The sequence below is a fragment of the Elephantulus edwardii genome, unplaced genomic scaffold (genome assembly GCF_000299155.1).
Source record: "Elephantulus edwardii isolate Elephantulus edwardi_28Jun2011 unplaced genomic scaffold, EleEdw1.0 scaffold00093, whole genome shotgun sequence".
NCBI classification, from domain to species: Eukaryota; Metazoa; Chordata; class Mammalia; order Macroscelidea; family Macroscelididae; genus Elephantulus; species Elephantulus edwardii.
Genome location: NW_006399843.1, coordinates 5,366,429 through 5,379,227, shown reverse-complemented (window position 1 = coordinate 5,379,227; position 12,799 = coordinate 5,366,429). Strand labels below are relative to the sequence as shown.

The following is a 12,799-nucleotide window of genomic DNA, read 5'->3' as shown; positions in this document are numbered from 1 at the left end:
TCAACACTCTTGACACCAGCAGTCAGGAAATAAAAAAGCGTATTGCGATGGGAAAGTCTGCTGTTAGGGACCTCTCTATAGTACTCAAGAGCAATCATGTCTCTCTGGAGACGAAGGTGCACCTCATACAGGCCATAGTCTTTGCAATCACTTGTTAAGCATCAGAGAGTTGGACAATGACTGGGGAGGACAGAAGGAGAATTTATGCCTTTGAGCTGTGGTGCTGGAGAAGAGTATTGAATGTACCATGGACTGCCAAGAAAACAGATTCATCCTAGAGAGGGTTAAACCAAGCTACTCCTTGGAGGCAAGGATTCTGGGGCTTCGTCTGACATACTTTGGGCATGTTGCAAGGAGGGACAGCTCTTTGGAGAGGGACATCATGCTTGGGAGGGTGGAGGGACAGCACGGGGAGGGAAGACCCTCTATGAGGTGGATTGATTCAGTGACTGGGGTAACCGGGATGGATGTGTCAGAGGCAATGTGATTGGCACAGGATAGAGCAGGGTTTAGGGCTGTTGTACATAGGGACGCTATGAGTCGCAAATGACTCGACGGTACATAACAACAACAACATGCATTTTAATGTGTTTTGGAATGCTCTTGGCAAGATGGATTGATACGGTGTCTGTAACAAAGATGACGCAGGATGGGACAAAGCTTTGATCTGTTGTTCAGAGTAGGTTTGCTATGAGTTATACTCGATCAATGTCCCCCCAACAATAACACAGAATGGAGAATTAATGGAGGAAAGGAAGTAGTAGAGGAGAGAGGTTACTCGTTGGGAAGTAGGAATTAACACTCTAAGTGATAATTCTAAAGCTTGAAGGGATGGCTCGAGTTGTTGTGGTTCATATAATCAATAGCCAGCTTTGAAGTGCTGATCCAGTGGTTTTTCCAAGACCTTGCTTCTCATTACGCTTCTTTATGGGTCATGAACTTCAGACAAATGGATGACTTATTTCACGCTGTCCTTTCTTGCATCTGTGGTTTTGCCCATCTGCCCTCTTTGCCTGGATACCCTGTGTAGACATATGTCGGGCCCAATGTTGTTCATTTTTGAAGTCCTATCTCAGAGGCTGCCTCTTTTCAGAATTCTTCCTTATCTCACCAATGAGGATGTAAGCTCTCTTTCTTTTAAAAGTTAATGATAGTTTGACTCAGCTTATCTTCTGGTATTTAACATAATTTGTTTTGTTTATGTGACTTATCCTTAGGATGAGGCAGTGAATCTTTGAGCCTGGGGTTCAAGCTGATTTATCTTGAGCTCCTTCCACCATAGTGACACATGTGCTTAAGTCAACAAATATTTGCTGACTGACTGAATGGGTTAGTGAATGCACAGGAGAAAGTACTTCTTCCTCTTAGATAGAGGGGTTTAGAGAAGAAAGATGGGAGTTGGAGGGGGAGGCCTGAGGAAGGATGTTGAGGGATTTAAGCAGATGCCATCAATGCCCATGAAAGACAGCATGGGAGTGTGTTGAGAGCATGGACTTTGGAGTTGGCTAACTCTGAGTTGGGAGTTCTGGTGGTATAGTGGTAGGAAATTGTGCTGCCAACCCAAAGGTACATGGTTTGAATCCACCAGCCACTCCATGGTAGAAAGAGGAACAATCTCTTCCCTTGTGATTAATCTGCCTCTGAAAACCTGCTGGAGGGTTACCACGAATTGGTTCTGACTTGATGGTACTCAACAACAACTCTGGATTTAGACTCTTGCTCTGACACTTATAAGCTGAGTGAGAGTGAGGTGGGTGAGGTTAGAGTTTCCAGGAGAGCAGAGAGGGCTTGGAGAGGCATTTACGGAACACACAGGGAGTCCCTAAGTTGGATAAAGGTCTGTAAGCAGCAGTGAGGGCATAACCAAGGCTAAAGAGTATGAACTTCACTGGGCTGGGACAGACATTGTTGTGGCTTTTCCTGGCCATGCTTGAAGTGGTAATGGCAGGGATCCTGATATCTATGACTCTTTTTCCCAGAACCCGATGCTGGATGACCCAAATCCTACAGAGGCCCAGGATGCAGAGGAAGGCCCGGCATTTGGAATCATCAGAGTGGAGCCTGGAGACCAGCTATGGAGCCCCAAGACCCAGCAGCAGTGCAGTAGGCCAGACAGTGCTGTAGGGTGGGGTGGGGATATTCCCTGAGTCTCTTTGCCCCAGAATCTCCTGCGATCAGCCCCAAATGATTGAGGGTTGGAGATGTTTATCTAGATGTTTATCCCCATATCAGTGTTCAATTTCTGTTTCTCTCTTGGGACTTCACTGGGACACAGGTTTCTAGCAGGGCTTTGGGCCCTGTGAGTTTAAAGATGGTGAGATTGTGGGGAGGGTGGGAAGTGACAGGGCACAGGAAGGCATCCTCTGTGGGTGCTGAGCCCCATGGAGGTGCCTCAGAGAGGAGGCAAGTTTGTAGGGAAGAGCAGAAACTCACACTCTTCTTTGCTTCCCAGCCTCTCCAGTGGGGCGTTGGTGTCCCCCACAACGTGGTTATGCAGTACTCGGAGCCCTGGGGCTGCTGGCTGGTGTGGGTGTTGGCTCCTGGCTTCTAGGTCAGTGCTGGGCATCCCACAAGGCTCGGGGGGGGGGGCAAAAACAGGATCTGGGTGGAGGGAGGCTGGAAGAGAGAAGCAGGTGCTGGGCAGGTGTTAGAAGCAGACTATAAGATGAACATGTTCCCCATCTTCCCTGAAAAGATGAGAAGGGATAAAATTGGAGCAGGAATAATGTAGGCTTATTGTGGAGGAGAATCTTCTAATTCTGCAGTGAATTACCCATAATCACTTAGCCACCCTCTTTCTAGAAATGCTTCCCAATAAGAGAGTGTTGTGCCTCTCCTCAGCAGGTTAGTGGCAAATCTCTGCCTGAGAGTACTTGCCTGCAAACGACAATGTTGCTGGTTCGAGCCCATTAGATGTAGCAGTCTACTTCTGTAAAGGTTATGCCTTGGAAACCCTGGGGGGAGGGCAGTTCTACTCAGTCTTACAGGATTATTATGAGTAGGAATGGTCCCAGCTATAGTGGGTTTGGGTTGAGAGAGTCTTGTTTTGCGTCTTTGGGTAAAGGTCCCCCTCCTTTGAGCATCCACCCCTGCTCCTTCTCTGTGAACTACTTTTTGTTCTTCTCAAGTGCTGTATCTGTGGCCGGCCTCTCAGCTGGCTTCGGAGACCTTGCAGGGTCAGGAGATGGCTTGGAATTGCTCAGAGGTCAGCAATGAAGACGTCCTGCTCCCCTCGCCTCGCAAAACAGGTGGGCCATCCCCTCAAGGCTTCCAGTTTCCTCCTCCTGTCACAGCCCCGGAAGTCCCTGTGGCCCTTTCTGGCAGAGGCCATGAGGACCCAAGTGAAGGACCATTAATTAGCTGCACACATCTGCCTCTCCATCCTCCTCCAGTGTGAGGGTAGTGATGGGGCCCAGACTTGGAGCTGACCTTTGATTTGGCTTTGCGGGCCTTCTTTGACTTCTAGGGGGTGCATGGCCAGGAACCCAGGCTGGCAGGAGAGATGGAGCTTTGCTATTTGGGGCAGATTGGGGCAGAAGCTGTGGAGGAAGAGAAAGAGGGTGTGACAAGGAGAAATGTTTGTCCGATGGGGCTAGAGGGCTAGGAACATCACTTCTAGTCACCCCCTGGTAGCCATCACCCTTCCTTTCCAGCTGAGAATTGGGAAAAGGAGTATGCTGCTACGTAGAGGCTGAGCGTTAAGCTACATTATGTAGAATAACAATTAGCATATTATTGTTTTTTTTTAACTTCCATTTTCTTAACAAAGAAATAAAATATTTGATGTATAATGTCAATCGAGGGTAAAGTGAGCTAACCAATGAATAGAGCTTCTTGCAGAGCCTGGACAAAGCAGCCCCTCTGGGTCAGTGGTAATGATTGCTGATTGGGGCAAGATTTGAAATCAGAAGGCCTGGACGTACAACCTGGGCCCATCACTTACTGATTCTGTGCCCTCAGGCAAGTCGCTTCCCACATTTGCACCTGAGTTTTCCCTCTGCACAAAGAGGAAGATGGATGGCGACACTGCCATGAAGTCAAGGGCAAGAGTGAAAATACTTCTCAGACAACAAAGCCATGAGGTCCGCAGACAGGAGTGACTTTGTTCTCAGATAGCCTGACACCCTGGGGGGAGAGGTTGGCAGGATGCCTGAGACTGAGGGGCCAGATGCTGTCATTAAGGCCTCCTCAGTTCCCCAGAGGCCTCAGGGCCAGCTCCTTCATCCCTTGTCCTCGCCTCCTGGCAGCTAGAGGGATGGGATTCTCATGCTGTGGTTTCAGTATCTTTCAGAATAAACACCGAGGACTTCTTGTTGGAAGTGCAGGTGAGGGCGCAGCCAGACTGGCTCCTGGTATGCCATGAGGGCTGGAGCTTGGCCCTGGGGAGACAGGTGTGCCGGCATCTCGGGCATCTCAGGTAAATGGAGCCAGGCCTGGGTAGTGGAAAGTGTGGAGGGCTGGCTGCCAGGGGAGGGGGCACTGCAGGGTTTTATCTGCCTGTCACCATCAAAATCCTTGGAAAAAGGCAAGCAATCATTTCTCCAGAGATTGGCCTCTGGGTAATATGGTGCCCCAGCCTGTTTCTATCCCCTGAGCACCTTTGACAAAGATGATCTCCAAAGAAGCCCGTTTCACAGTCTTTTCAGTTGTTCTGCTGGTGTAGCACATCATACACATTCCTGGTCTGCACTTCTACCACCTCTGATGCTGATATTCAAGCCAGTTTCCCACCATGTCTCTCTCTCCTTTCTTCTGCCCAGACTCACGCACCACAAGGCTGTGATCCTGTCTGATGTCAAGCTCAATGGCTCCCAGGGGTTTGCTCAGGTCTCTCCTAGACGCGGAGGCCTCCTGGAGGAGGCCTGGCAGCCCAGGTAAGACTTCTGAGGTCAGAGGTGAAGGGCTCCCTACTTCCTCTGTGGGATCATGGCGGTGAGAGTGTTGGCGGCTCATGAGGAGACAAAGAGGGACATTGCCAAGTCAGAAGTCACTAATTCCATTCTCCTGAGTCCTGCCAGTCACCACTGGACACTTACGATTTTATTTGTCCCCAACAGGTTTTGAAATAGCACATTGAACATTCCTTTTGTAGGGGGAACTGTGAGGCCTTATCTAGGTAGGGCCTTACATGTCCATATCATTGACCATCAGTCAAACTATGTTTTGAAACCAGGTTCTTGTTTCCAAACTAAGAGTCCTTTCAATTCATTACATGGATAATTCTGGCATCTCAGGTTGGTTGAGCCCCTCTGACTACAAGCATCCTGGAGAAGGGGGCTCTGGAGTAGAAAAGGCCTTTCCCAGAATTCCAAGGGTGAATACAGAGTGTGTCTCTCAGCCATGAGCTGAGAAGGCCTTTGCTTCCTGTCCAACCTTCCTCATCATAGCAGCAGCCTCTTGGGCTGGATGATGGGTCTATCATCCCTTTGTTTTCTGTCTCCACATGGCTTCTCTGATGCGAATCAATTGTCCCCTTAGGGCCCTCCTACCCAGCCCTTTCCTCTAATGGTCCATCTAGGAGAAAATAGTAGAGGTGGGGGACACAGTAGAGACCCTTGCTTGTGCCTATTTTGGATCCTTGGATGGGGAAATTGAGGCAGGGGTGGGACTGCCTCCTCCAGGATAGCCTGAGGGTTGTGGGTTTGGAAAACTAAGAGCAACTGAGAGAATCCAGACATTGGGCCTCTGGGTATGGGAGGAGGGTTGGGAAGCTTGAAGGAAGAAAGGAAAAGGTTTGGTTAAAAATATTTGGGGCTGTTAAGAGACCAGAGAGGGAAAAGGAGAGTAAGAATATAAACTTACAGGGGCAGGTGAAGGTTCAGGACAGAGAAAGAGTAAGGTAGAAGAAGCCTGAGTGAAGTGCCCGGCTCACTCACTTGGAGGTGTGATCACCCAGTAGGGTTTCTGAGGGGATTAGGTGAGTAGAGCCTCTCTCCCTTCCTTCATCCATCCACAGAATGTACATTTATTCAGGAGCAGTTAGTAGGAACATCTGGAGTTCCTCATCTATAGATGTTCTCTTTTTGTATTAGGACCCTGTACAAATTATCCCTCAAAGACCATGAAGTCCTGTTGTTACTCTGCTGAAGTCTGGTTACTGTCTTTTTTTTTTTTTAATTAAAGAAAAATTTATTTGAAAACATTTGCTATTTGTAGAAGTTACCGTAAGAGCAAAGATATTTTATTTCTTTATTATCATTATAATTTTTAATGAAAATTTAAAGAGACTTTGGATTTCCATTCATTCATTGTTGCACTTTTCTCCCTGCTCACCCCCTCCCCTTCAATTCATTCTTCTCTTTGAAAAGCAAAAGAAAAATTCTTTCATTGTTATACAATTCCTCCCCCCAAGTCCACTCCACTACTATGCAGCCTTTGTTCTAGATAGAGTTGTTGTGAGGAGGTGACCAGGGTCGGGGGAGAGTGGGAATGGAAGGAGAAAATGATAGTGTTCTTGAGGCGTGACTCCATGGGAAAGACTCCCTTCACCTCTGCCAGCTGTCCCCATCCTCTATGCCTCAGGCAGGTGTGAGTGGAAGCAGGTGGGTCCTGCCCAGCTTCCTGCTGGCACCTCTGTTTTGCAGGGACAACTGCACTTCCGGCCAAATTGTTTCCCTCAAATGTTCTGGTGAGTCATGTCTTGGGCCTGGGAAGGGGTTGGTGGGAATAAGGAGTTCTGTACCTTGTTCTGGGGAGTGTAGAAGAGGCTCTGCTGCATCTGGAGTGGGGTTTTCATCTGTTTGCCAGACTCTTCTTGTAGACACAGTTCAGTCAAAACAAAGCCCCACTAAGTCATGGTTTCACCCTGCCACTGGGCTGGGCTGAAGATCTGCTTCATCCTTTTGTACCTCAAGCCCTGAACTCTGACATGTCTTTCTTCTGGAAAGCCCAAATCAAAGGTGAAATTACTATGGGTTATTGAGTAATCTGTTAGGAGCTTCCTGAAAGCTGCTGCTGTTAGGTGCTGTCAAGCCAATTTCAATTTATAGTGACCCCAGTGGACAGAGCAGAACTTTCTGATAGAGTTTTCTAGGTTGTAGTTTTGAAGGAATTAGACCTGTGAGTAGGTTGATTCTCATCAAAGTGGGTGGAGTCTCTGTGAGTGGGTTCTCACAACCAACCTTTGAATTAGAAGTTACCTGGACTCCTTCATTGTTGTTAGGTTTCATTAAGTTGGCTCTGATGTGTAGGGACTTTATATAGGAAAGAGCAAAATCCTGCCCAGTTCTGAGCCTCCTCACAATGTCCGCTGTGCTGAAGTGTATTCTTGCAGACACCATGTCACCCATCTTCCTGAGGCTCCTCCTCTTTTACCCTAACCCCATACTTTTCCAAGCATGATGTCCTTCCCCAGGGCTGGTCTCTCCAAATAAGAATGTCCAAAGTATGGGAGATGAAGTGTCACCATCCTTATTTCTAAGGAATGCTCTGGTTGTACATCATCCAAGATAAAGGTGTTTCTTATTTTGGCAATTTGTGGTTCATTCTATATTCTTCACCAACACCACAATATCAAGACAGCAATTATTATTCTTTTTATTGATCCTTCATTTAAAAAATTATTCTATATTGATTAGCTCTCGTAAAGTTCATATACATGTATTTCACATTATCCTTTATTCACATTGTGTTTCATATAATCATTCCCATTTATTATGTTTTATAAAAGTAATCATAATTGAAACATGCCCAAAATTACTTTATCTTTCCAGATTCCCACCATATCTTTCCTTTACCCCCTCTCTCCACGCACTGAAATGTGCAACCCTATGATATCCCCCCTGCCCATCCTTGCCCCTCTTCTCCAACCCTCCCTACCTTGGATCCTCATACACATTTTACTAGTGACCTTTCTATTTCCACAATAATGGTCTTATGCAGTATTTGTCCATATGAGACTGAGTTAGTTCATTCAGCTTAATGCTTCCCAGTCCCTTCTAAGTTATGTAGTAATTTTCAAAATCATTGCTCCTGCATGCTATGTTGCATTTCATCATCTGAACTGACCACAGTATCTCAATCAATTTGATTGTGGTTGGCCATTCGGACCATTTCCATTCTTATCATGGTAAATAATGCTGCTATAAACTGATGTACAGATCTCCATTTGTATTTCAGTTTTCATATTCTCAGGTACATTCCAAACAGTGGAATAGCTGGATCACATGGAATTTCTATGTTAAGATTTTTGAGGAAATACTAAACTGCCTTCCAGAGTGGTTGTACCATTTTAAAATCCTATCATCAGGATATGAGAGTTCCTATCTCTGTACATCCTGTCTAATATTTATTGTAAAGGGATCAATTCTTCAGTCTTCCTTATTCATTGTTCAACTTTCAAAAAACACGAAAGGTAAATTAGAGGTCAAATTGGAGACAGTTTATGGAGGTCCTTTGTCTGCCTTGTCATTCATTTGTCCATCCACACAATCAACAATTTTGACTTCTAGCACTGGACAGACTTCCTTGTTCCCAACTCTTACGCTCCAATTACCAATTATTACAAAAGAAGATGGAAGGAATACACAGAGTCACTGTACCAAAAAGAACTGGCTGACATGGGACAATTTTAGGAACTAGCAAATGATCAAGAACCAATGGTAATAAAGAAAGAAGGTCAAACTGCACAGAAGCCATTGGCAAAACATAAGGCTCCAGGAATTGATGCAATACCAATTGACATATCCCAACAAATAGATTTAGCCCTGTACATGCTCCCCAGATTGTATCAAGAATCGGACGACAGTTACCTAGCTAGCTATCTGGAAGAGATCCACATTCACTCTTATTCCTAAAAAGGTCATCTTACTGAATGTAGAAATTATAAAAAAAAAAATCATTAATGTTACATGTGAGCAAAATCTTGCTGACGATTATTTAAAATTGACTAGAATGGTTCATTGACAGAGTACTTCCAGAAATTCAAGCTGGATTTAGAAAAGATCATGGCATCAGGGATACAATTTCTGATGTTAAATGGATCTTGGCATAAAGCAGAGAATCCCAGAATGGTATCTATCTGTGTTTTATTGACTGTTCAAAGGCATTTGGCTGTGTGGATCACAACAAACTGTGGCCAGCAACGAGAAAAATGACTCAGTGGCTACGAGGATAGAACTGTTCTTGGAGAGCTCACAGCCTAATGGGGTAGCTGTGTGCATAATTCACATTTCCACCATCCAGCCTTCCGTATCCAGGACCCCAAATAATCACCCAGAGCTTTGCACTAGGCTCTCAGGGGTTTGGCATTGAGTCATGTTCCCTGGATGTTAGGACCATCTGATACCCCTTTCTCCCTCTGTTTCATTCTCCCCTTTCTCTGTTGGCAGACTGTGGGGCAAGACCCCTGGCTTCCAGGATAGTCGGCGGGCAGGCCGTGGCTCCTGGGCGCTGGCCGTGGCAGGCCAGTGTGGCCCTGGGCTCACGGCACACATGTGGGGGCTCTGTTCTGGCACCACACTGGGTGGTGACTGCAGCACACTGCATTCACAGGCAAGTCCTAGGGGCTGCTGTTGGGTGTGTGTGGGAGAGTGCCTCATTGCCTTTTTTGTGTGGCTGCTTCCACCTGCTTGCTTCGGGGTGTCTGCTACGAAATGGGCATGGAAGTACTTAGGAAATTCTCCCTGGTCAGTGCACAAGCAGGTGTGAAAAGACAAGATCAATTCTTTGTATTTGTTCAGTCAGTTTTTCAATAACATGCTTTTTCATTTAAAGCACTCTGCTTCCTAGCCTGACTCACCACTGTAATGCTATACATTTCCAAGTAATTATTTAACAGCTTTCTCCCTAATCAGACTGGAAGCTCCATGAGAATAGGGGCCCTTAGTCTTGTTAGTGTAGATCCCTTTATCAGTTTTCACACTGTTTTGTCCTCACACCTAGAACAGACTCTGCAACATAGTAGATGTTTAAAATTGTTGCTTGAAGGATGAGTGAATGAGCTCTTTGAGCCTCTTTTCTTGGTGGCAGGCAGGGCACAGAGTCTTCGTCTCCATTTTGCAGTGAGGAAACGGAGGCTGAGAGGAGGGAAGTGACTCCTCAGAGCAAGTGGAGAGACAGATTGAGTGGTGATTTTCTGATGTGGCTGAGGATTAGTATTTGCATCATGAGCTTCATCAATAGTGACTGTAAAGGAGAGGGTTAGGCAGGAGACGTGGGTGGACTGGCAGATGACACATAGTTACTGCATGCACAGTCTCTTGCCAGATGCTGAGAGGTGCACTAACAAGTGTAGTTCCTGTATTCTGGAAGCTCACCACCCTGTGATGGAGGCCCCCACTAATGGCTTCTCTGACCAGTTCTTCCCACCTGCTGTCTCTGTTCCATCCCCCTCCTCTGCCTTGTCCTCTCCTGGTCACTGTGGCCCCCTCTGTGTAGTTTCAGGCTGTCTCGCCTCTCCAGCTGGCGGGTGCATGCAGGGCTGGTCAGCCACAGCGCCATCAGGCCACACCAGGGGGCAGTTGTGGAGAGGATTATCCCTCATCCACTCTACAGCGCCCAGAACCATGACTATGATGTCGCCCTCCTGCGGCTCCGGACACCCCTCAACTTTTCCGGTGAGGTGCTGGGCAGCGGGCCGAGCAGCTTGGGTTGGGATAGAATGGTAGCATGAGTCCTATGATTTCCTCTTGGAGCTTTAAGCATTAAAACAGCTCATCTGTTTTGGTGACTGTAACGAATTAGGGTAACCTGGATCTGGGGTTGCAGCACCTCTGCTGTTGTCACTGTTAGGTGCTGTGGAGTCAAGTATGGCTCACAGAGACCCTATGAACAACTGATCTGAACCCTGTTGTATCCTGCGACATCCTCACAATCTCAGCCTCACTCAAGCTTAGTGCTGCAGTAACCGTGTCAGCACACTTGGTTGAGGGTCTTCCTCGGGTAGATTTTCTTGGAGACAAAAGGTTCAAGCTCTTTTCCCAACTGCACAGCAAGGGCTAACCTCACGCTTTCCAGCTGGGTTCACAGCTGCTCCATCTACAGCAGACTGCTGGCCCTTTCCTGGCCATTACTATGCAACATTTCAGTTAACACATTTTCTAAGCATTGCTTCATTCAGTCTTTGCAACAACCTGACAGGTAGAAAAAAGGCAGGTGTTGTTGTTGTTGTTACTTACTGTTGAGTGGGAAGTGACTAATAGCTGACCCTCCACTGGGTTTTCAGAGGTAGTAAATCACGCGGCTGGGAGATGATTGTCCATCTTTCTCCCATTGAGCAGCTGATGGATCCAGCTGTTGGCAGTGCACCTCCTTACCACTGAGCCATCAGAGCTCCCAGCTTAAGTTGGCACATATAGATAAAGCCATTGTTAGTCGAAGTAGTGCCTCTTCAAGGTCACAAAGCAGTTTCTGAGCCTAGGATTTAGACTCCAGAGTGAGTATTCTTGACCTAGAAGAACAAGTTCAACAACCACCTCTGCCTAACTTCAATATGCATATGCACAGGTGCACTCAATAAGAAACACACACAAAACCACATGCATACAACACACTAAGTACACACACACACACACACACACACACACACACACACACTCCAAATAGCCCTGATTGGTGTGTACACATTCACATACCCACTCATACTCACCCGCACAGTCATAGACTCACACACATGCCCTCATTCCACACATCACCTGTATTTGTGCACACACAATCCTTCATATGTGCTCACACAGACACCCATACACATATGGAATTATGTTTCCTGCCCTCACACACTCACAAACACATGCAATTACACACACACACACACACACACACACACACACACACACACTCTTCCTTGGATTGTAGCCTTGGGTTTTCCAAACACCAGCCATTGTTATACTACATGCACACCATTTATCCTGTAAATAGTCTTGCTAAATTATTGTTCAACAGCTACTGTTTTAAAAGGACTGAAATAAGTATGTTTCAAAAGGGAAACTTTGTGTTGCTACCTAGCTGGAGATCTTACCTTACAATAAATCAATTGCATCCACAGACACACACAGGGTGAAAACAAAACAGCATTTAAGTTCTCGCTGGACTTGGTAGGAGGAGTGGGCCTGGCCTGCTGGCCCCTGCTGGATGAGAGGTTGTGTGGTGTCGAGGAGGTGCGGAGAAGCACCAAAGGAGGTTTCCTCATTGACACAGAGTGTGTAAAAGAGAGTTGGAAAAGAAGTTATTTTCTCCCCATGTGACTCAATGCTTACTGAATGGCATGTTCACCTGAAATAATGCCTAGATTCCACCAGGAGACAAAGACACTTTGGAAAAATAACTGCCACAAAAAAAAAAAATAACTGCCACAAAAAAATTCAACACTCTGGGGAAAATCCCTATGAGTCTTCATAAAAAATTGGAGGGAAATTGGAATAATCTGTTTGGGAAAACAATGTATTTGAATTTTGTAAATAAACAAGTGCTTAAAAAAAAAAGAAAAAGAAAAACTGTCCGCCCCCCAAATTGGTGCCCAGAAAAATGTTCACTTCTCTCCTCCCTGGTGTGCAGGTTCTTTCCACCCCTAGGGGGCGCCATGCACACTATAGTCACATGCTGTCCTCTGGGTGAGTGGTGACCCGGATGGTGATAAGAACTCTGGTGACATAGTCTGTAGGGATTTGTCCTGTAACCCAAAGGTGGCACCTCTTTGACAGTTGCAATCCACCAATAGCTCCACAGGAGAAAGATGAGCAATCTCCTCCCCTGCAATTTACTGCCTCTGAAAAAGCCAGTGGAGCAATGAGGGTTGCAGAGTGGATTATATTTGGGGGTAGGGGGTGGGGTTTGGGGAGGTGCGGGGGGGATTGTGTACCAA

The 12,799-nt window shown here is 46.5% G+C and overlaps 1 protein-coding gene across 1 annotated transcript in view; it reads left to right on the top strand.

Annotated features, from left to right (window-relative positions):
* The first annotated feature begins 1,985 nt into the window (after positions 1-1,985).
* TMPRSS5 (transmembrane protease, serine 5) overlaps positions 1,986-12,799 on the top strand; it is a 14,315-nt gene continuing 3,501 nt past the window's right edge. The window contains exons 1-8 of the mRNA XM_006890868.1: positions 1,986-2,103; positions 2,453-2,551; positions 3,129-3,248; positions 4,282-4,417; positions 4,761-4,874; positions 6,585-6,628; positions 9,330-9,492; positions 10,378-10,556. Of these exons, the coding sequence (XP_006890930.1) occupies positions 1,986-2,103; positions 2,453-2,551; positions 3,129-3,248; positions 4,282-4,417; positions 4,761-4,874; positions 6,585-6,628; positions 9,330-9,492; positions 10,378-10,556 (973 nt within the window). The remainder of the gene's footprint in view (positions 2,104-2,452; positions 2,552-3,128; positions 3,249-4,281; positions 4,418-4,760; positions 4,875-6,584; positions 6,629-9,329; positions 9,493-10,377; positions 10,557-12,799) is intronic.